At 43.5% G+C, this 23,289-nt stretch overlaps 3 protein-coding genes across 4 annotated transcripts; 1 reads left to right on the top strand and 2 right to left on the bottom strand.

Moving 5' to 3' along the window:
• Positions 1-287: 287 nt before the first annotated feature.
• On the bottom strand, positions 288-7,328 carry LOC139335528 (transcriptional regulator QRICH1-like). Of its 2 annotated transcripts, XM_070969168.1 has the most exons (12): positions 7,097-7,328; positions 6,065-6,352; positions 5,876-5,971; positions 5,637-5,777; positions 4,771-5,547; positions 4,481-4,658; positions 4,181-4,335; positions 3,841-3,955; positions 3,125-3,233; positions 2,744-2,892; positions 2,563-2,653; positions 288-1,625 (listed from the first exon to the last, which is right to left on the bottom strand). In XM_070969168.1, the coding sequence occupies exons 2-12, from the start codon at positions 6,317-6,319 to the stop codon at positions 1,439-1,441; spliced, it is 2,253 nt and encodes a 750-aa protein (XP_070825269.1). In that variant the 5' UTR covers positions 6,320-6,352; positions 7,097-7,328; the 3' UTR covers positions 288-1,438. The 2 variants fall into 2 exon arrangements, with proteins under 2 accessions (XP_070825269.1, XP_070825270.1); XM_070969169.1 differs by lacking the exon at positions 7,097-7,328 and having other exon boundaries at positions 6,065-6,377.
• A 975-nt stretch (positions 7,329-8,303) lies between these two features.
• Positions 8,304-15,492, bottom strand: qars1 (glutaminyl-tRNA synthetase 1). The gene is made up of 23 exons (XM_070967688.1): positions 15,310-15,492; positions 14,808-14,958; positions 14,278-14,387; positions 14,109-14,184; positions 13,949-14,013; positions 13,766-13,819; positions 13,061-13,118; positions 12,899-12,973; positions 12,645-12,730; positions 12,454-12,540; positions 12,260-12,359; positions 12,088-12,166; positions 11,753-11,992; positions 11,574-11,666; positions 11,325-11,462; positions 10,685-10,772; positions 10,435-10,581; positions 10,211-10,312; positions 10,009-10,101; positions 9,374-9,501; positions 9,226-9,292; positions 9,007-9,132; positions 8,304-8,848 (listed from the first exon to the last, which is right to left on the bottom strand). Exons 1-23 carry the CDS (start codon positions 15,418-15,420, stop codon positions 8,798-8,800), a joined length of 2,325 nt encoding a protein of 774 aa, XP_070823789.1. The 5' UTR covers positions 15,421-15,492; the 3' UTR covers positions 8,304-8,797.
• Positions 15,493-15,659: 167 nt separating this feature from the next.
• ogg1 (8-oxoguanine DNA glycosylase) lies at positions 15,660-18,501 on the top strand. Its single transcript, XM_070968591.1, has 7 exons — positions 15,660-16,220; positions 16,332-16,696; positions 16,794-16,973; positions 17,353-17,531; positions 17,630-17,777; positions 17,894-17,943; positions 18,037-18,501. The coding sequence occupies exons 1-7, from the start codon at positions 16,111-16,113 to the stop codon at positions 18,223-18,225; spliced, it is 1,221 nt and encodes a 406-aa protein (XP_070824692.1). The 5' UTR covers positions 15,660-16,110; the 3' UTR covers positions 18,226-18,501.
• The last annotated feature ends 4,788 nt before the right edge of the window (positions 18,502-23,289 follow it).

The following is a 23,289-nucleotide window of genomic DNA, read 5'->3' as shown; positions in this document are numbered from 1 at the left end:
GTTCAGGTCAAACCTGTTCCTCTTCTATGAATTACTTACTGCAAGTCAGATTCATGAGAACAATAATAAGGCTGCAGCCGCTGCATGCAGCTAAATCTATAGGGTGATACTCAGTCAGCTCACTTTTCCAAATCATACATGTTAACCCAAAATATCTGTGCACAGCTTCCAAATCTGTTCGGACAAATCATTGTTTTTGTACCTTCGTTTGCCTCCATTACTGGTGAAGTGATGTTGACTTTTATTTTGTTTTGTTTTTCTGAAAAATCATTGTGCATCATTTTATAATCACACAATGCAGGCTGTCAGTATTTAAGGATGCATGTGCAGAATTGATAGCAGACTTGCTAGAAAGGCAGACACGTGGTATAGTGGCTGTACAAAAAAGGTCATGTTTCAAAAACACACAGGCACTGCCATTCTCCTTAGATGACTGAAACCCATTACAGTACATGAAGGAGCTATGAGTATTATACATTATAGAACATTAAGGGCTAACCCACCTTTTTTAGAGTCTTTCATCTGTCATGTAATAAACACGTATGATACAATAGATCCCTCTTCGGGTGAGTTTTGGGTTGGTGATGGACAGAGAGACAGGAGGATCCAGCAGCAATCAGCATCCTTCGCCGCCCCTCTGCAGGTGCCACTCGTCGCAGGTCGAGTCGCAACACTGTACTGCAATAAAGTCTGTGTCCTGTTGTGATTCACTGCTGCTGAGCCAGTCCAGCAAGGGACGCTACAGCCCAAGCAGCACTCACTAACAAGCGAATCATCTCTAGAGTTCGGTGTGTCAGCATGTTAACTTGTCTCAAGTCGGTCGAGAGTGAAACACAAAGAAAAGAGGGAGAATTCACACAACTTGAAAATGAGCTTCTAGCCTATGCTTGGCTACGTAATGCAGTCTTAATACCGCTGAGGTATTCACTATGAGACATAACCGTGACCAAGGCGGTGAGGGGAAAGTAGAGCAACGAAGAGGGACGTCTATGAAAAGCAGCATAGCGCAGGCCAACCCCAGTGAAAATATATATGAGCTATATTACATATTAAAACAAAAACGAGAAAGAAGATTGACAATTGATCCGGACTATTGGTCAGGACAACCAACAGTTAAAATAACATTTAAATTAGAGTTCAGGTCCAATAAAAAGATTAGACACTACATCCTTTGGCCAAACAAAAAGAGGAAGGAAAAACAAACATCTGGTAAGGTTGACAGATTGCCTCAATAAGACAAATTATGACCTGTATTGGTTATATGTGTATGTACAGTCCGAGTGTGTAAGATATGCTGACACATAATGAATATAAACATTTACATGCCACCCTTAAAGACCACAAGAGGGTGTGAGAGAATAAAAAACTACTGCTAATGAGCAATCAAAAAGGCTGTGTGAAGAGAGTCTAGTCCAGTTCCTGTTCTCCTCCGGTCCAACTAGGGCACTCTCTCCAACATGTTAATGGCTTCCTGGATTTCGCGGACGACGAGGATGCGGGCGAGCATCTGCTCCAGCTGTTCTTTTGGGATTGGCTGGGTCGAGTACCAGATGGGGCTGTTGGGAGCCACCACGGGCTCCGGAGTCAGGTAGAAGGTGTCATTGCGACCTTTAGCACTCTGGGGACTGGCGGAGAAACGGAGAACACAGTGTGAGCACATTCACAGGACGCACTTATTAACCTGATGTCAAAGTTACCGTGTCTCTAAAAACAGCAGTTTTATTACATGCTCTTTTTCTGCAAGGGAGGAAGAGTGGAAAAGTTAACTTCCATTAAATTTCATATGGTGCCAGAGTGAACAACAATGTCTTGAATGGAAAACCCAGTGTTTTTACAAGCTGGCGTATTCTTCTGGTGTAGGCCATGATTCCCCTCAGTCCTTAGTGTGGACCGTGATCATTTTGACGGTGCACGTTTTTATTGTGTTGAATATGATCCTGTTCAATTTTGTGCCCACAGTGCAGAACAGTTTCCCTTTGGGAGAATAAAAGTCTGTGTGTTGTTTTTTTTTAAGCAGCCCTTTTCTCCCAATTCACAAGTTGTGAAGGACGCCGACATCTTTATAGACACCAAAGGCCTAAGAAGTTAGTTGCCTTTATTCCCCAGCATGTAAGAGGCAGAAAACAGAAAAAGAAATTGAGTTATTGTACATCCACACGCACAACATCCATGTTTTTGTCAGTTGCCTAGCAACACTGTTCTTCCAAGTTTAACCTCTTGAACACTGAGAGCAACGTGTACTTCACATCCCATGTCAATAACATAAGCACAAGAGTTTTATTTAACGGTAGCAGCAGCAGCAGCAGCAGCAGCAGCAGCAGCAGCAGCAGCTCAAAAGAGAGCCTCTTGACTCTCATCATGAATACATCACCCAGACCCCAGCCAGAGCGAAAAACACAATGTGGGAGCACAAAGAGACACTTTTTCTATGACAAATGATGATAAATATGTGTAATATTTCATTACACAGAAAGCATACAAACATATTTATACCCGTGAAAACATGTTTTAATTTCCCCTTTCATTAATATCCCTGTTCGTCCTTCCTGATTTTATATTTACCATTTAAAGAGGTAGAAATCGTAGAGCTTGATGGGGCATCGCAGCGGGTTCTCTGGGTCCTCCAGCTGCTCTGAATACATGTCATCTGTGACTGAACACAGACAAGACAAATATACAAACTGTTATTCAACCGTAAAATGGGTTTTCCTCTCAGACACCACAGCACAGCATGCACTCTTACCTTTCTGCCCTATGAACCTCTCTGTTGACTTTAGGTATCGGATGCTGGTGCTCTTGTCTTTGGGGTTGCTGGCACTCTTCCTGGTGTGTCTCAGCACCTTAGAGAAGGCCACTTTTAAATGCTGATCCACCGTCTTCAGGTGGAAATACCTGTTTAAAAGATATACAGTATCAAAATTGACTGATTTGGTCAGTGCATGTTGATTGGCTGCCACATGGGGGCAGTGGGGAGAATAACAACAGCTGTGTAGAAGAAGGTTTGCTCTTATGTACAGAGACTATAACGGACAGTACTGCCGCATGTCAATTAAGCAGTACAGAGAAATCGTTCGTGTGTGATGACTGAAGGAAAGGCTGTATGAGGGAAAACTGCGTGACTCACTTGGTGTTGAAGAACATTAGAGTTGTGAGGAGCGTGGAGGGAGAATGAGCTCCCAGCTGTTTACATTCCCACAGCATCTCCTCTGTCACATGGCTGGGGATAACATAACCTGGGAGATGAGGTAATGAGCAGATTATGAAGACCTGGCATTTAGCAAAATGGAGCGAGCAACGCACAACAATGTGTTACAAGGACACAAATCATCACATGCTGTTTAATGAATGACAACCGTTATCATATCATTATTCTGCCAAACCATGTAGTTCTAGTAGGAGAGTTGCTTTTTGGCTAGTTGAGTGTTATTTATGAAAAATGATACAATCCCTATAATCCAAATCTAAGCAATAGTTAGGGCAAGTCAGCTTCCATCTGAAATATACTAGACGCATATTCTCTGAAGAGCAGAGATCTGCTCATGAAACGTGCTGCAGCGCGTCTGGTGGAATCACAAGCATTGTCTGGAGTGCTGTGATCTTAACCAGCATCTGCATTACAGCCAAAACGCCTAGAATGACACTGAATAATGCAGAAAGCACTATGGGATACTACACAAACTAACAAAGCTATCTAACTTCAACTGATGACGCCTATATAAGACGGTAGGTTTTTGTGTATTCATTGTTGTGCACTGCATCTCAGACGATTAGTTGATAAAACATTACTTTGATTACAGAGAAACGCTCATTGTAAGTTTGGAAAGCAACTTTTGTTCGTACCTAGTGGATGAATGGATGGTCTCCACGGCTCCAAGATCTGGTGCAGACTGTGAGCGAAGCGAGTGTAGTACTGATCTGAGAAAACGTCATCCACACGACCGTTATCAAACAGATACTGCAAGGAAAAATTGGAGAAAGAAAGAGGCAGTTAAACACTGCTGCCACATCAAAACAGAATAACAACAGCGATGACATGGATGAATGGGGAGTGTGTGTGTGTGTGCTTGTGTGTTGGCCTGCATGATGTGAGGAAAATCTGTGATGTGCACAGGGTCATATGGCGATGATGAAGAAAATATGACTTATTGGTCAGCACCATTTGTGTACACACACAACTTACTTTTTGTATGCACAGAAATATATAGTAGAGAACATCAGCCTCAAAGGACTCCCCCTCCAACCCCCGAGCCTCTGTTGTCATCAAAGAGAGTCCCATGCAGAGCTCTGCTACTGCACACGACACCAAGTCCTCCTGGAAACGCAGTGCCTGGCGTCCTAAAACACATGATCACACATTAGTGATTAGAATAACAGATGGAAACAGAGAAGAGACAATGGCATATAGCTGCATATCATATGTAGTAATAACACAATATTTTATTGTTGATGCACGTCATAAACATTATATATATGCACTTACGACCAATTGGGGCCAGTTTATTTTTGTCTGATTTGTCCAGCTCTGCATTTTTCTGCTGAGCCCAAAGCCGCCACACCTCCAGCCCCTCCTCTGGCTTCAGAGTGGCAGGCAGCAGCAGCTCCTGCACCTGCACCTGCTGCTGGCCTTGGCCATCTACCTCTGCTACCACTGTCTGACCCTACAGACACAAACACAACAACACTGTTATCTCAGGTAGTCAAGATAAATATGTCTATATGTGTATCTGGCCATGATAAATGACCAACTTAGCTGAGCACCTGTGTTAGTACCTGTAGCTGTTGTGCGTCCTGTCCTGACAGCCCCTGCGTGTGCAGCACCTGCTGCTGTGGGTCCCAGATAAGGGACTGTGTAGTGTTGGAGTAGCCCTGCACTGCCACAGGGATGTGGATGTTTCCATTCATCAGCTGGGCAGGGAACAGTGTGTTCGCGGCCAGTGTGTGCACCACTTCTTCTTGGCCTCCCATTCCCCCAGAGCTTGTTATGCTGGACACGGCCTGTGCTGTCTGACTTTGAGAAGCAGGGATTTTCAGCTTGTCGTTTTCAACTGTAACTTGTGTTGGCATTGTGGTCATTGTTGTAGTGTTTGTCCCTGCAACCTGAACTGTTCCATAGGCCTCCTGGGGGATGGCAATGTGTGTGACCTGCTCACGGCCTCCGGAACCAGCGGGAGCAGAGTAGACAGGGATTGTCCAGGTCTCCCCCGTGGGACTGGTGATAGTGCCTGTAGCGCTGTAAAGGTGGGAGCTGTCCACAGTTAGGAGGTCCGGCCGCAGGGACACATAACTTTGCTGCTGACCCTGTCCCTGAGGGATAGCCAGGACTGTGGCTACTTGCTGACCAGGCAAGGCATAGGACACAGTGATGGGCATGTCAACTTTACGTTTCTTGGCTGGCTGGAGGACACCTGCTCCCTGTGATGTGGCAACGGTGGTTCCCAGTACCCTCCTCTCAGCATTGTCCTGCTGCTGGGTGGGAGAGAGGGCCCCCACTGTCTGGATTTGGATCTGTTGTCCTCCTGCAACAGCAGCCACCAACTGAGCTTGTAGCTAAAACACATGGGAGGGAAAAAATAGCTGGTAAACAAAAACTCAAAACAAAATGTAAAATTCTGCCAATGTGTTGTACACACGTGTACCTGTTGGTGCTGCTCCTCAGTGAGCTCCCCAGGCTGAATTAGCTGTGCAGTAGTCACACCTTGAAGCTGCTGATGAGAGCCAGAGGGGACCTGGAGGACCTGACCCAACATCTGACTTTGCTGCTGGCCCTGGATCTGCACCTGACAATAGGGATATGGAGAGAAAATTAGTGGACCCAAGATTTAATGGATCAGAGCCATGTGACAAACACAAAACAAACTATAATAAAGGTACAAACCTGCACTATCTGTTGCTCTGTATTCTGTTGTACAGACTGCTGCTGAGACGTAGCCTCCTGTATCTGTTGCTGCTGTGGCTGGACTTGGACCTGAACCTGCATCAGAAGACAGTGTCTGTCAGCAAGCTTCATTTCAAGGACAGGGCTCTTTAACAGATCACTATGTGACGATTCAGTGAGCTGATTTACCGGACAAGCCAGCTCCAACAATGACCCTGCCACCTCTGTGCTGTCTGTGTAGATACAGTTAGCCTCTTGTTGATACACCATAGTGGTGGTGGTAGTGGTAGTATCTCCGCCTTGCTGGCTGAACTCCTGCAGGGCATCTGGTCCCTTGGTGGCCAAGGACTCCAGAAACTCCTTCATGCGATGCTGTGGGATGCTCCGAGCCTTCTGCCTCACAAGCTCCTCATAGGAGCCTGTCCCATCCAGGGAGTTATTCATTGCTGCTTACAGTGTCTTCTTCAATGGGGAGATCTGAGGAAAAGCAGAGTTCTTTTAATATACTTTAAAATTAGATACAAGTTTAGGTTCGTTCTGTATCTGTGTGAACAGAGAATGACCACGACTCACATTTCAATAACTGTAAAAACGTTAACGACTCAAATGCATTAGACAAACAAAAATACAGCGACGTTTTTTTTTGTTGTTTTTTTTTTTGAAGTAATAATAAAAGGGTAAAAACGCTGTACCAACAACACTTAAAACTTCTGATTGTTTACAAGCTGCACTACAGATTGCTGTCCAGAGGCAACACAGACAGCTGGTAATAGGAAAGGGTTAATTCTAGTTGAGTGTGTACGAGCAGGGACAAAAGCGCGGCCACTTTCCAAATCCAATGCAGTATTCACAGCAGCGACGAAGACTGCTGTATAATGAAAACATGCACGCTTTACCCAATAATTACGTTAAGATTATGTGCGTGGTGCAAGAGCTTTACAACAGCCAATCTAACAGCTGATTACACAACAAGCTAGGTTAGCCAGGTATACGGCTAACTAGCCGCGTGTTGTTTGCAAATAAGATCTAGCCACAGTTGTTTGGCAAAGTGTAATGATGCGATCATGTGCAAAAACTGTAAAATAGCAATGTAACAGCTGGTATAGAAACAGACCGCTTTGGAAACTGAGGTAACGCTCTGCTGTCGGTACCGTTACACCGACTACATTTTTCTGTTATCTCCAAAGCTAGCAGGCTACTGTTAGCGGGCGCGTTAGCTACCTCTCTTCCTCAACCGGGCCGAGGCTCGAACCGCCCACAACCACCTCTCTACCCTCGAAACGTTGCTCCTCTTCTAACGAGCAGGGATGCGAAGTGGTACTGACGTTTCCCTAAGGCTACTTTATTCTTCGTTTTCACGATTTTCGTTTAACGGTTCGCTGTAGTTTTTCCTTTTCTTTACCACTCATATTTCGCTGGGCGCCATCTTACAACAGTACCTTCAGACCAATAAGCAAGCGATTTGTAACTCTGTCGTGCTGTCGCGGTATTTTCACCACATGATATCGCGGTAACTGACGCTCGTAGGCTAGCCGCTTAAAGGCGACACACACAGGCGGAGTAGCTGACAAGATGAGGAAGATGTCTGTCCACCTTAAAACCCAGTTATGCCAGACAGACGCTCCTAGTGGTTCACTGGCTTCTCAATCTTTTAAGGTAGTCCCACAGAGATGCGTTGAATATTTGGGTGGTGCTCACAGAGCTGTGGGCAGTTGAGGGTTAATTCCCACGGACTACACTTCAGCGTGCTCTTCATTTCCCACACTGCTTTCTGTCTGGACCAAATACCTGCTTGAGTATTAACTTTAACTTTCTATTGTTTACTGGGAAAAGTGGGGGATACACCTGTTTCTTTAACAAATTAACAGCCATTAGGTCAAAGCTATTCTTCAACCTATAACACGTGGTCACTTTTCCTTATTCAAAACTTTATGTATAATATCTATATTAATATCTATATTAATATCTATATTACATTACATTTGTATTTGTCTAATATTATTTTTTGTCAATATCTACCTGATTGCAGATTATATTGCTTGACACAACTGCCAAATCAGCCACAGAAACTAACACTGCAATATATATTGATGCCCTGATAATAAGGCTGTGATTATGTGTGTTTTCATACCATGATATAGCTAAGTCAAAGAGCTTATGTTCCTGTTATAGGCTCTCGATTCCAAAACTTAATAGACATTTCTTGCTGAAATCATCGGTGATTATCTCGACCAGTTACATAATAGCATGTACATATTACCAATTACTGTTACCCACTCGTACACTGAGCGTTGTGTGAAGGCTAATAGCCAAAATATCATATACTTAGTCAAACATTTGATTCCAATGCTAAAATATTACTGGTAGAAGAAAGTTGACATCAACTTCATATCATTAACACAGACACACTGCAGCTTGTTTTGTATTATTTATTACTGTCTCCTGTCAAAAGGACACAGATGCATCCCTCGGAGTCTTAAAAAACACATGGTTGTTTGGCAGTGACTCACCACCTTTGTAAGAAACTTGTGTATGGCAGTGTAAGAGCATCTCCTCTGTGTAACACCAGCTTGGAGCCGATATTAAATTAGCATATATGAGGTCTTTTGTTGAACACTGATCAAAGTTGCATACATTCAACAAAGAGGAAACACTCTGTTGTCACTGCAGCAGACATAGAAAAAGAGTCAAGCAGACTCAGCCACTGACCGACCAAGCTTGCGATCGAGCAAGCTGCAGTAATTCTGTTGGCTACAATACTCTTATGAATATGGATGTGTATTATTACATGATCTGATTTGAATCAGTCTCAGCCAAGGCACTCTGTGCCCTAGCTGATATTACACATTAAGCGATGCGAACAATTTGGGCATGTATCTGTGGGCTCATGGGAAGCAGGAAGTGTGACTTGATCTCAGTCAATCAGATCTTCCCTGGGTCTTCTTTGAGGGTGACTGTTCTGTTGAAGATGAGCTGCAGTGAAAGAAAAATCATAGTTACACTTCACAATCAAAATGTTTTTAACCCAGAGTAGATTACAAAATCATATCTCAAATGAACGACAAATAGCATCAACAAGCATTTGTAATGCAAACCCAGCTGTTTCAGGAGTTTGTTTCATCCTCCTGTACCTTGTCAGCAGTGCTGTCGGGGTCCACGGAGAAGTAGCCAACTCTCTCAAACTGGAATTTGTCAAAAACTTTTGCTCCCTTGACTGAGGAATCCACTAAGGCACTGCTGATCGTCTGCATGGAATTCTGAAAGAGAAAAAGAAGAAATGCATCAACCACCACGCCCACCGAAACATCTCAGTTCATCCAAACAGGCCACAGGAGTGCAGAGCTACTCACAGGGTTGATGTCACTCAGGAAGCCATTGGGCACTTCAGACGGATCCTCGGGGTGTTTGTGCAGGAATCTACAAAGACAGAAAGTTTCCTTTAATTGAGTTTTCTATATGGACTATTGGTAGTGAATGACAGTGATTTTTGTGACTTACAGTCTTTCATAAAGGCGCACTTCACACACCAGCGGCTCGCTGACCCAGTGGATGAAGGCCTTTGGTTTTTCTGCGGTGTCAGAACTGAAGCAGTTCACCTCCAGTTCCACCACTTTACCCTGAGCGTCCTGAGAAAAAAACGTGGAAGTCAGCAGGACAAGCTGTGAGGACATGGACCAGACATGGTACAGATGGACTGCACTCAAATAGCACATTTAGCTGTAGTCAGCGAGGACCATGCAACACGCTGGCCTAACCACTGGGACCATTTGGGGGGACACTTTGACATGTGAGCCACTGCTTAAGAGATACTGAGTGAAGGTGCAGCCAGAGCAGATTTCTTCATTTCTATAAGGAACGTGGCGATGCGTAGTCACAAACTGACCCGCAGAGTTCAATCAGACTAAACTTTGACTCATGCAATCATGATGCTCTCCAGTGTTGAGCCACTTTGGAAGCGAGGGGTGAGACTGACCTCTTATTTGGGAAATACTGATTGTTTACATCCTTTTTGATAAAGTTGCATGGTGGAATAATACAAACAGCAGAGAAGGAAGGATGCTATTTGTTGGCATTTTCGTTAGCCTGCTAGCCAAGCCAGTAAATTTTGCACTTTGAAAGATCCGGAGTCTTACCTTGATGACCTTCTGGACAGAGATGACGTACCCAGCGTGCCTTAGACCTACAGGCTGTTCTGGGGTCAAACGCTTGTAACCCTTCTCCATCACCTGCAAAAGAAGAGGAGTCCATCATCATCATCATCATCATCTGCTCCAAAACAAGCACAAAGACAGTCAGCTGCTTATACTGTGAAGGTATTTATTTCCTCTCTCTAACCTCTCTGAAGTCACTCTGCTCAATGTAGACTGTGCGTGTGAATGGAACCACGTGGCTGCCCTTGGCCTCGTCGGCAGGGAAGTCTGGTACTCGTACCTCTGACTGAGACGGAAGAGGATGACAGCGCAAAAATTCAGTGCAAAGACACAATATACAGGACATTACAAGTCCCCAGGGAGCAGTTTAATGAGTAATGTCTGTGCATTTGGAAGCTGTGTGCAAACCTTTGAGTTCTCAGGCAGGTTTGTTATGGTGATTTTGAGCGGCTCCAGCACAGCCATGACTCTGGGCGCCGACTCGTTCAGCACGTCCCTCACGCACGACTCCAGAAGGTGGGGCTCTGTCGTTGTCTGGGAAACTGTGACTCCGACCTGCCAACAGATGTGACACGTTATCACACCACAGCGCCGCCCTCGTGTGTGTAATTACTAGTTCCTCCATCCTGCCACTCATCTTTCCATCCATTCTGCGTACCCGTGCACAAAAGTTGTTGATCGCCTCTGGTGGGAAACCTCTCCTCCTCAGTGCAGTCAAAGTGAAGAGTCGGGGATCGTCCCAATCTCTGCAATTAGAAAAGAAAGATAGAAAAGATGCTGTGAGAGGTATTTAAGGTTTGAATTCACTCATGTTTGTCTTATCTATCTGCTGCCAGAGATCTGTGTTTTTATTTCAATAAGTGGTAATAGTTTTTAATGGACTCAAAATGACTTAAGCCTGTTTCAGACATGGAATTCAGGACGCTGCTGAAGTCATCGAGCTTTTAAAGGGACGTCTTTTTGTCATACAGGAACTCACTGGGATCATTTTCATACAAAGTAACATGAGACCAGGAATTTAAAGATAAGATAATAACAATAACAATAATAATAAAGATAAGATCATGTCTGGCCAAACTCAATCTGATAGTCTAGTAGAAGGAAAATACTCATCCTTCACCTGCTGCTTCTAACCCAAATTTTCATGGCAAACAAATGGTGAACAAATGCTTCACTTCCACTTAGTAGTTCATGGCCCATTACTTATATTCATCACAACACAGACTGTGATGTGATGGGATGTAAATAGTTACAATGAATACCAGACAGACCGGAAACAAAAAGAAATGCTGTTTTACCTGACAATGCCAGCCTCTACCAGTTTGATGATTTTCCTCTTGGACACGACGGTGTAGGTGAGGTTCAACCGCCCGTATTCCCACTGAACAGGGCAGTACACATCCAGAGCATTACACAGCCAGAAATATGATGAACGCCTGTCACACAAACAAAAGGAAACAACCAAGAAGGTGAACATAAACAAAGCATTTGTACGTCCATGTGTAAGACTGGAGTTGACTGTCAACAGCCAAACGACTCATGAATACCTGGCCTGGAACTCTTTGGTACACAGTGAGTGTGTGATATCTTCAATGGAGTCACACAGACAGTGAGTGTAGTCGTAGGTGGGGTAGATGCACCTGCAGAGAAAGATTGAAAAACAAGTAAAACACAGCTTATTGTGAGAAACATATACTGAAATGAACAGCAGTGCAGGTTTACATACCATTCATCTCCTGTCCGATGGTGGGGCGTGTATTTGATTCTGTACGCCACAGGGTCCATCTTGCCGTCCTCCATGACCATCTTCATCCTGAGCGTGGCCTCTCCCTCGGCAAACAGGCCCTTCTTCATCCTCTCAAACAACACCAGGGACTCCTCGATGGGTCTGTCTCTCCAGGGTGATGGAGGAACGTTATGGCCCTTCAGTTCCTCCCCTTTCTGGTGGCACACATATGCATGGCCCCTGAAGGAAGACAATTGGGAAAGTCAAACAAACATCATTTACTGGCTCTGTGCACGTTTCCCAACACATACACATGCAGTAGCTCCTACACTCACCTGCGAATAAGGTCCACAGCAAGGTCGTAGAGCTGCTGGAAGTTGTCTGATGCATGCGTGACAGCATAAGGTTTGTAGCCTGTGTAACACAGCAGCAATGATAAGAAACTATCGTCACGAATTTAAGGGTTGATCAGATCAAAAAGGTGTCAGTCAGCAGGGTCAAACTCACCAAGCCACTCCACCATCTCCTTGATGGCAGTGAAGTATTTTTCCTCCTCTTTCTCTGGATTTGTGTCATCGTACCTCAAGAAACAAATTCCGTTGTTTGCCTACGGGAGGAGACGAGGTTTAGAGAAAACAGCTGCAGGTAGAGGACACATACAGGCAGGCGGAGGTGGTGATAGGGGACAGAAAGACGCGTACCTTTGCATAGCCAAAATTGAAGTTGATAGCTTTCGCATGTCCGATGTGAAGGATACCATTGGGCTCAGGAGGAAAACGAGTACGAATCTAAAGGAAATGGTAAATGGAAAGGAGCAAAATCAACATGCATAATCATTTTCAAGAAAACTTGCTTCTTCTCCACAACTTAAAAGAACACATTAAGTTGGTACCTGTCCACCAGTGACCTCCAGGTGCTTTTTAAGCAACTCCATTGTTTTTGGTGTGACCACATAGCCATCCGTTTTATAGTTCTCTCCTGTAAGATGGAAGCCAGGGATGAAAGATCAAAATGCTTCATAAATTAATCCTTTTAATTGCTCTAGATGGAGCAGGGCCTGTCGCAAATATTACATCTAACAACTAAAATTTCTAGAGGATAGCAGAGACACCACTGCATGTATGCGTTCAGGTGGTTCCTTCTCACCTGGTTTATGGAACTTCAGCGCCTCTCCTCTGAGCTGCTCCATTAGCGACTTTCCCTCCCCGGTCATCACGCCACCTTGACAACCAACAAGCACCGTTAGAAACCACAAACAAAAACAACTAAATTCACTTCCATCTGCCATACACTTTGTCAGCTGCTTACCATTCACTGCTACATCCTCTTTCTTTGCCTTGGCCTCATTCTCAGTGACTTTCACTTTCTGAGGATGGAAAAACAATCAGATCGTAACCACAAACAAAACTAAAACATTCAGACTGCAGCCAATAAAAAACGGTTAGAAAATACAGTGATTTGCTAAGATCAATACCGCTCTCATGTCTGCAACCAGCAACCAGGTAGCTTAGCTTAGCATCAAGACCAGAAACAGAGGAAAACAGTGTTCCTCTGTGTTATCACTGTGTTAAGTAACTTTTCAGTTGATTTTGAATGTCTACTTTCAAATGCTGCCTTTGGTAATGTGCCTATAGCTTTCATTTCAACTTTTACTGGGCACAGACCAAATGCCTGCAGCAGTGGAGATCTACCTGAGCCCCTTGAAGGTTTTCTTTAGCCCATTTTCCATTTTTGTATATTTGGTGTCCAGCTAACTGGCCATTTGCTGGTCGCAATGTCCAACTATTCCTTTAAATCAGCCATGTCCAAACTATTCCACAAAGGGCCGTGTGGCTGCAGGTTTTTCCTCCAACCAATCAAGAGCAAGCAGTCTGACCAATCAGCTGTCTGAAGACAGATCAGCTGAGTCAAGTCCGGTGTGCTGGTGCTTGGTTGGAAAAAAAACCTTCAGCCACTCGGCCCTTTGTAGATTAGGTTTGACACATGTGTTTTAAATAATGAGATGTGTATTACCTTAGATTTTTTCTCCAGGTCAGCCTCTGTCTTGGGGCCTAAGAGGTGTAGGACCTTAATGACCAAAACCAGAGTTAGTTACAGTATATACAGTCGGAATAACCTGACAACTGCAGATGGAAATATTCAATAACAATAACAGACAAACTAACAACTAACAATATCCTCTTTTTCAAAACACACCTGCATGTCCACCTCATTTTTGATGACCTTCCCGTCGGCCCATTTCAGAGCAGAGCGTGCCTCTCCTGCAACAGACGCAAGAGCTCAGTGAGACATTCTGTCTGTTTGTTAGGCTTTAATGGTCTCAACAATGTTTCACTAATCAAGAGTGAGGTCATACCCATTAGCAGTCCCATGTTGAAGTGGTACCTCTCCTGCAACAGCTGGTCCTTGTGCTTCTTGATCACCGTCTCCACCTGCACAACATTGCACCGTCACTGAACACACGATGCCCCGTAAAGCTCGGAAAAAAAGTCATACCTCGGGGCAATTTCAGCTCATGCGCTTACTGCATCTTCAATCTGCTCTGGTGTTATGACCACGCCGACTCCACACACTTCCTCGAACTCCTTCTGGTTGATGGGGTCCTCGGGATGATTCTTCACAAACTCCAATGCAGCTGCAATGAAGCCAAACTCTTGCATTTGGTCCATCCATATAATCAGGCTGGCACTCATTCAACCTGTTTTCTCCTTTTTTCCTCAACGCATCTAAACATGATCACTCACCCCGCCTCTCTTTAAGTGGGTTTACTATGTATGTCACAGTCATAAAGGGTGGTTTATCCCAGACTCTGCTGGCACACTGCCAAATTATAATGCAAGACATGCTGTTCATGCAATTCAGTGGTCTTCCACACCCAAATTCCACACTCTAGTCTGTGTTTGAGCTTTAGTGGGTGAGTGAATGCAAAGCAATGAACTCCTAAAAACGGTTTTCATGTGTTCAAAATGTCACGTTATTAGATGTTAGACGAGTTTTGTTCAGTCGTCGCTGTGATCAGTCAGGCTGCAGCTTGTCAAAAAATGTCAGAAATTACCTGCCAGCTGCAGCTCTGTGCAGATCTTGCACTGAGCTATAGTCTCTGACAGGAATGTCAGGCGTTTGGTGTCTTTGAGGCGAGATGCCAAACTGTACAGCAATGTACCCTTGGCTTTGTCCACTCCCGATGCCCCACAAACACGCTGGGCCTGTTGAAGCCAATGAGACAAAAACAGATTTAATTGGTTTCTCCTTCAAAATGTGTGTCCGGCAAGAACTAATGGTCTGTGTCAAAAGCGAAGACAAACAGGGAAAACTGGGCCAACTGTTATTATTATCTTATCTTGATCCCGAGATAATGGTGGGCTCTTGTGAAAATGAAACTTACCAGAAGTTATGAGAAACGTCTCCGTACATCTGAACCCATTATTAGAGCACATTTCAAGGCGAGAAGAAGTGAGGGTGAATACAACAAGTGAGCTTTAAAAGAAGTGAATGTCAGTCATATTTCACAGCTGCTCCCCCAGGAAGTTGTGCTCCTCATGTACACTGAGTCGTACCTGAACAATCGCGTCCTTCAGAGAAGAGCTCAGCGCTTCATTTTTCAGCGTTTCTTTCGCCTTCTGCTCACTGAGGCCAATTGAAGTGAAAAGTGCCATCGTATCCGCCATTTTTCCACCGTATTCACCGGCTAGCTCGGAGTCACTCACACACGCCACCACCACACACAGCTTTTCTTCGAGCAGAGGGAGGGGGCCGACTTCCTGTACGCCTCAAATAAAAAATAAGGTATAATGAAACTGCCAATTGGACACCGCGGACAGGGTTGGCAGTAACCAATCGTGAATGAGTTTCATTGAAGTTAACACCTACTCTAAGAGAGAGCCAATCAGCGGGTATGTTGACATCGGTAAGGGAAGGGCAACCGGAATCTGTGCAATGTTGCATCAGATTGACTTTTCATAATTTCTTATAATTATTATTACCATGAAATCAGGTACAAAATAAGTTGTATCTATGTTATAAAACATTTTAAATTGCAAGTATATAAACTTAACACTTTTCAAAAACTTTTCGTCTAAAATATGAGCAGCTTTGTAACGCGGTGTAAGGTCTTTGTTGTCCATCAATATCCACGCTAACTAAACAACTGCGAAAGTTACTTCCACTGCCTCCCGTAAATGAGGAATAAAGCTGTAGCTAGACGTAAAATGTAAAGGTACATGAATGTATAGAGTTTCTTTTGCGCTGCCACAAACACTAGGTCATACTACAATGAGTTTTAATACAGGGACAGTGCTGTAGGTCAGTACACTCTTTTTATGCTCTAAACACAGCAGGGTAACTGTTAGCATTTAGCTATGGCTAAGCATGCAGTGCTGTCATCGGGAACTAAAATGTGGAGATCTCTGGCTTGTGCAAAGTCAGAGCTGCGTCTGGATCTCACTCTTGCCTGTGGACAGTCTTTCCGGTAGGTTGATCAGACTCAGATGTAATATGTCATTAGATCAACAGGACTGACCTAGCTAATACACTTTACATCGCCATTTGTGTCTCTGTGTTTACACATCGAAACCCACAGCTGGAGAGAAACTGCAGAAGGCCACTGGACCGGAGTGATGGGAGGACGCGTTTGGACCCTGGCTCAAACAGATGATACTCTGTGGTACCACGTCTACAAAAACCAGGACAGACAGGGGGAGGGAAGAGACAGGAAGAAGAGACCTGGTGTTTCTCTCCATATGGAAAACAAGCCACAGAAGAGATTCAAAGGAGCTTTGAAGAAGGAGGAGGAGGAGCTGGTGGCTGTGACTATGGGGCAGGAAACCAAGGAGGAAGAAGAGATGCTGAGAGATTACCTCCAGCTGAATGTGAAGCTGGGGGATCTGTACAAGGAATGGGGAGCAGCGGACCCCCACTTCAAGCGCATTGCAGACATCTTCACAGGTCTGTGTGTGTGCATGCATGACAACACTTATTATTAGGCAATAAGTAATGACTAATCCCATATTTGTCTTAAATATTTTGTTTGGTCTCTTCCCAGGTGTGCGCATGTTGCGCCAAGAACCCACCGAATGCCTGTTTTCCTTCATTTGCACCTCCAACAACCACATCTCTCGCATACAGGGCATGGTGGAGAGGCTGTGCCAGGCTCTGGGTGCCCCACTGTGTCAACTCGATCAAACCTCTTACTACAACTTTCCTTCCCTGTCTGCGCTGGCAGGTGCTATATTCTTTCTTCACAGAGCTACACCCCTGTTTATAATCTTTCAAGAGCGTTAGTGGTGCAGGATGTTTTTCGTCAGTGCTAGAAAATCATACAAAGAGACCTGATTTGTATCCTGGCCAATGTAACAATGTGTTGCAGAACAGAGAGAAATGTCTATGTCTCTATCTCAGGCAGAAATATGCTTACTCCTGTGAGAGAAATCGGGCCAGTGTAGCAGTGTTGGCAAAAATATTTTTAAACCATAGACTGAAGTAGCCAAATTGAGAGTCAGGTTCACTAGCCATTTTAAGGGTTAAAGAATGTGAATCCACTGAATTATCAAGCAGAAAAAGTATAGTTGTCATAAGTGTGCTTTCTACATTGCAATTGGCAGACAACAGTGTAGAGGCTCGTCTCAGGGATCTCGGTTTTGGATACAGGGCTCGGTTCCTGCAGCAGAGTGCTAAGCAGATTTTGGACACCCACGGGCTGCAGTGGCTTGAGGATCTACGCAGCGCCCCATATCTGCAGGCCCGTGATGCCCTGCGTACTCTCCCCGGTGTGGGCACCAAGGTAGAGTAGGAAAATAACCCATCAGCCTGCTATATGTTCCTAAAATTAAGTGAAGTTGAAGCAGTAGCATGTAATTAAAGCTATGTTTCTCCCTGTAGGTGGCAGACTGTGTATGCCTGATGTCCCTGGATAAGGCAGAGGCCGTCCCCATAGACACACATGTGTGGCAGATTGCTAAACGTGACTACAGCTATGCTTCTGGCAACGGACAAAAGAGCATCACAGATAAACTTCACAGAGATATTGGTTAGTATGCAGGCACCTTATCAGTATTGTTGTATGTTTGCAGTTTAACACTGTTTGTAAACACCAAATAATAGTTTAATTGCTAGCATAATGTCCAGTGTAATATTTCTGTCCAGGGGATTTTTTCAGAAAGCTGTGGGGTCCTTATGCAGGCTGGGCACACTCGGTGAGTGTTATCATTCAGTATTTGCCCGTGAGTTTCTGTCTTGTCTCTTACAGTCTGTCTGCTGTAACCACAGAGTGTCTTTATCTGTTTTAGGTGCTGTTCTGTGCTGACCTCAAGAAGTTCCAAAAGCTGAAAGAAATGCCACATGTGAAGCAGCTGCAGAAAGAAGAAAGTGGTGAAGAAGAAATAAGGGTAGCATGCAATACAAAAACAAAGATAAAAACAGAAGAACCTGAAACTGTGAAGTCCATAAAAACCAAGAAAGAAAAGATGTGTGTCTAGAATGAGAGAGTGGTGTGAGGTAAACACACTTCCTACATGAGGACTCGCATCAGATTTCACAAACTTTGTCCAACTTCCTTCAAAAAATCTAGCAGAGTGAAATAGAAAAGATTTATTTTCCAGGAACATGGTATGAAACCAATTATTGAAAAGATTCTCAGGGTCTTTGTTTACATGTTGTTCACTGTGTCTATTTTCTTATGAGCTCACTACTACAGTACAAGTACAACACACTGATGTGTTTTTTTACAATAAAGACAAAAAAAACTTGTGTGCTATTTATTTATTTATTTATTTATTTATTTGTGCTTGTATTTTAACAGAAAACGCCCATATTAGACAGTCATCAAGCCCACTGAAGTCATCACTGGCAAACTGCGTCTCACTTCTACAAGATGTTGCTACAAAAGGCCAATAGGTGGCAGTATAAAGTAGAAGATAAACAGTAGCTCTGTGTGATAACGTCACATAGTAGGTCATTTGCTTAAGCCAGTTTTTATTTGAGAACATATTTCATTATTTCCCCGGGTGAGTGCTTTCTGTGAAGCCCTGTGGCTGCTGTTACAAAATGTACCCAACACATCATGGCATCTGCATGCATGTCTGAAAAGGTCACACACAGCCAAAATGGTGTGTTGTGTTTCTTCAGTGCATACCCTGCATCAAAATAGTATGTCTGTCTGCTAGCTCATAAAAAGCTTTTTGGTTGGGTGGCTGTGAAGTGCCAGAAGTGTTCGTATGTTTATCTATAGGCATTAGTTGACTGTGTCAGCTGGTCTTTTTATAGCAGGGATTGCAGTTATCTGCTGTCACTTCTGGGGGCCAGCGTGACAGTCTCTGGTGACAGCTTGGACATGTCTCTTGGGGTGTTTGACTTATTTCCGTCCCTTTACGGCAAAGACCGAGCAATATTTTAGTTTGATTAACAGATATGGAGGGAAATCATTCTGGCAATAGCTTACTTGGCTAGCAAACCTCTGTCTTGTTCTAATTTGAAAGACATATTTTCTGACTTGTTGGAATAAATGAGCAGGTGCATCATGCGTCGAGTTGTTTCACTGCACATGTGCATGTCTTACATCCATAGAAGTTGTTTATTCGTGGCAGTGTGTGCAGCCATGCGTGTTGATGAATATGTGAGTCAGCTTTCATCCCCACTCCAGTTGAGTTGTACAGAAGCTGGGGCCCAGCTTTAGGGCAGAGTCACTGTGAGGAAGAAAGGCAGAGTAAAAATAGACTTGAGAGAACAGGAAAATATATGTTTTTAAAATTACAAAGAAGTGAAAGTGCGCTGGAGGTGGGGACGTGAATGTGAAAGAAAAAGTCACGTGCACATGCATGTTGACATACAAAGACTAAAACAACACAACAGTGGCCTGAGCCTTATGCAAGAGATGGGTCTCAGCTTGTGTTCTTCCCTCAGGAGTTGTTCATTTGCGAGGACATCTCTCATCATGCATGTGCAGGCACCAGGGGGCGCCACTTCTAGAGCTCAAGCAACCAGGGAAGGCCTCTGTCTATTTCCAGATGTGCAGCTGCAAGACTGAATTCATTTGACTCTTGAGTGACATCATGGGGGAGGTAGTTTTGTGAAAGATGAGGCAGAGAGGAGTGTGTGTGTGGTCTCAAATTCAAGTGTCCTTTTAGTGGGAGATGTACTAAAAAATCCTCTAATACGGAATTTTAAGTGGACTTATCAGCATACAACATATTATGATATTGTTCATTTTCTGGAAAATCATTAGAAAATTGTTGTTAGATAAAACAGCCAGATGGTTGTTTTTGGCAAATCCAGTGAATTATATGATGACAATGGATGGAGAGATGATAAAAAAAAATGCAGTATTGCCATGAAGCTGTCCTGCTCATTGATTCGCAACGATGACCGCAATGACCTAATATAACAAGAGATAATAAAGAGATAGCCATCATGATAGATAGATAGATAGATAGATAGATAGATAGATAGATAGATAGATAGATAGATAGATAGATAGATAGATAGATAGATAGATAGATAGATAGATAGATAGATAGATAGATAGATAGATAGATAGATAGATAGTACCTCTCCATAAAGTACAGTTCAGTAAAACACCACCTCTAACTAGGTGGTGCCAACAAAAAGTCACCATTACAGGCAACATCAAAGGAGACTTTGGCACGACAGTTGTACTGAATTACTTAGATTGTACAAGTGTGATTAATGAATATATATATATATATATATATATATATATATATATACATTCTTGTATGAACAAGTGTAAACATACATTTGAAAGTGTAAATCTCTGATGGTTGATGGCTTTGTATTTTTCACAGTTTAATCATGTTGACATTTCTATTAAAGTGGATCATAGCTGTGAAGAGGATAAACTTTATTAACGTTGTCATTATTTTCTTTTTTTTCTCCATATCCAAGCTCTGTGTGGGTTTCTCTTCCCTGTGAGCCCAAAAATAGTCTCAATGCTCATCCACGCTGTCTCCTACTTAAAGTGATGGATGTTATTATTCCTGAATAATAACAGTTGGATTATATAACAGTATTTGATACAATACCTAAGATGGATAAAATTTAAAGAGACGTGTGTTGATTCACCTTGGATGTGGTGAAACCCGAGGCTGCTGTGGGGGAGCCTGAGGGATGGGGGGGAGCAGTCCCCACATGGAAGTCTGTCTTTGGGGCCCAGAGTTGGGGAGATTATTCTTTGGTGTCTCGACAATCATAGGGTGAGGGGAAAGCCGCAGAGAGAAAGACTGAAGGCACAGACCCGGCAGAGGTATTATAGATCTTAAGCTGTTCTGACTCATGTGTGTGGATGGATGTTAGCATATGAACATCTTGGCTGTTCTTAATGAAAGAGGCTTATTTATGGAGAAAATTAATACTTTTTACCATCTGATAGGATCCCCCCTTGGCTGGCTGTGATTAAGGTTCAATGCCTCATAGATTGGGAGAAAGAAACAGGTCCGTCTGCTCCAGAGTTAAATTTCAGTCCTCATAGGATCAATTCAAATGACTAAGTGGAATGTATTCACCACATTCCTGGACAAAGATGGTATAGAAACACTATCCACGTGGGTGTGTGGAGTTCCATGTGTGGTTTTGGTGTGTGTCTGTCTCAGTGCAGCCAACTCCCTCCTTCTTAAGAATTTGTTCATTTAGCAAGCTTTAAATACTGCTCCCCTCTCACTTTATTTAAAGCCTGCTAAAAACTCCTCATATGAATCAAGAGCTGTCAGTCAAAGGCGATATCCGTAAGTTACTGGGTTGACCTGCTTTAATTGAAGATAAGTGGGACACGAAAACAAATACAAGTTTGAGTTATTTCATTCACAGTTAAAAAGAAAATTTAAATAACTCAAAATGAGAAAGAGGAGCACAAGTTAGCTCAGAACAGATGACAGAGAACTGTGATTATCTTAAATATCTGATGAAAAAATGGATGTTTACACTTGAGGAGCACGATCACACCTGGCAAGGCTTCTGTGTGTCAAGATGTACAGTCACTTACAAGAAACTGCTTAACAAAACTGCAGCTTTGAGGACTTATCCTGACTAATTCTCAACAGAGGACATATTCACCTCAGGTTAGGACATTAAAGTGGGATTTAGTGGCATCTAGTGGTGAGGTTTCAGATTGCAATCAACTGCACACCCCTCCACTCCCGGTGTGATTATCAACTGGCGACATGGGCCACATCTAGTCTGCCAAAGCTTCCTATCCGAATTCAGAAAATGCATGCATTTAGTGTTACTCACCAGTGATAGAGGCCCAGTCCACCCTAAAAGTGATCATAAATTGTATTGCCAACCCATGGCAATGAGCCAAAAAGTACGTAATAGTTCACCCATCCATCCGCTCTACTCCGCGGACCCACCATGAAATTGCTCAGCTCCCAGGCTGGCCTTTCCATGGAGCCGACAGCAGCACACTGGTCGGACAACGCTGGAGTAGTTGGAGAATCCCCAAGCTTGAGTTTCAAATTCAACCATTTGTTTGCTCCCAAAGAGGGATTTTTTGTTTAGATAAAGATTCATTCATTGGTAGGTGGTAGAACCTCAGATGCAGTTTGGTGCTTGGACAAATGTAGTCAAGGACCCCTGGTGTAGGAGAATCTATGGTAGCCTTCAGGTGACATGAAAACATATAAGGCGTCTCATGAATCAGTGTTTGGTTTGTCCACTTTGGGCTTCTGTAGAGCATTGCAGGCTCCGTGGAAGAAGACCCGCTCCCTACGTAGATATGAATCGGTCGCTCTAAGCTAATCAAACATGATTTCTTAGTTTCAGGTGATTATACACTATGAAAGCATTATTAAAATATTATATCCCATCAATGGTCCTTTAATTTTGAAAGAAACGTCCAATTTTTATTCAATTTTATGATGCAGCTGCCAGAGTTCTGTCCCTGCTGAGCTCAAACAATGCCTACAAAACATTTAGATGAGCAGAGGTCATCTGCACGAGAAGAAAGACTCCTCAGGGCCATTTTGGATTGTTTGTGGATGTCAGATGAATCAAACTCCCTCTGGTACACCGGATTACGCTAATCTTATTACATTCTTATTACAGCAGCAACATAACTGGATAACGCTCAGTTCATATGATAAACACTCAGGGGGGTGAGCAGCAGATAAGAGGTGCGCGCACACAAAATGTCAACATGAGCTAATCATCTAAATTACATGACATCTTTTTCTATTTCCTACTCATTTAAATATATGCATTTAAATATAGGGTTTGATTGATAATCCCCTACCTATAGAATATTAGTCATAATCCATGTGCAATAATGTCATTACCATCCTGAAGTGTTCCCGCTCCTCCTGTCCAAACCCTTCAGTGTCTCTCCTGCTGGCTCAGTAGTAATGTAATGGCATTAGGACAATCCTCTGAGCTGCACAGGTTATTTTAGGACTGAGCGGTACAATGAGTGCAATCTAATGAAAGTGACAATTGCACACATAGAATTGAAAACACAGACTGAGATGCTTCCTGGTAACCGAGCTGAGTCACTTCTGTACAATGTCCTTTGTATGTCTGCATCTGGGCTCACT

The sequence above is a fragment of the Chaetodon trifascialis genome, chromosome 8, assembly GCF_039877785.1.
Source record: "Chaetodon trifascialis isolate fChaTrf1 chromosome 8, fChaTrf1.hap1, whole genome shotgun sequence".
NCBI lineage: Eukaryota > Metazoa > Chordata > Actinopteri > Chaetodontiformes > Chaetodontidae > Chaetodon > Chaetodon trifascialis.
Note: the sequence above shows the minus strand (reverse complement) of the source record. Positions and strands in the feature narration are given on the sequence as shown.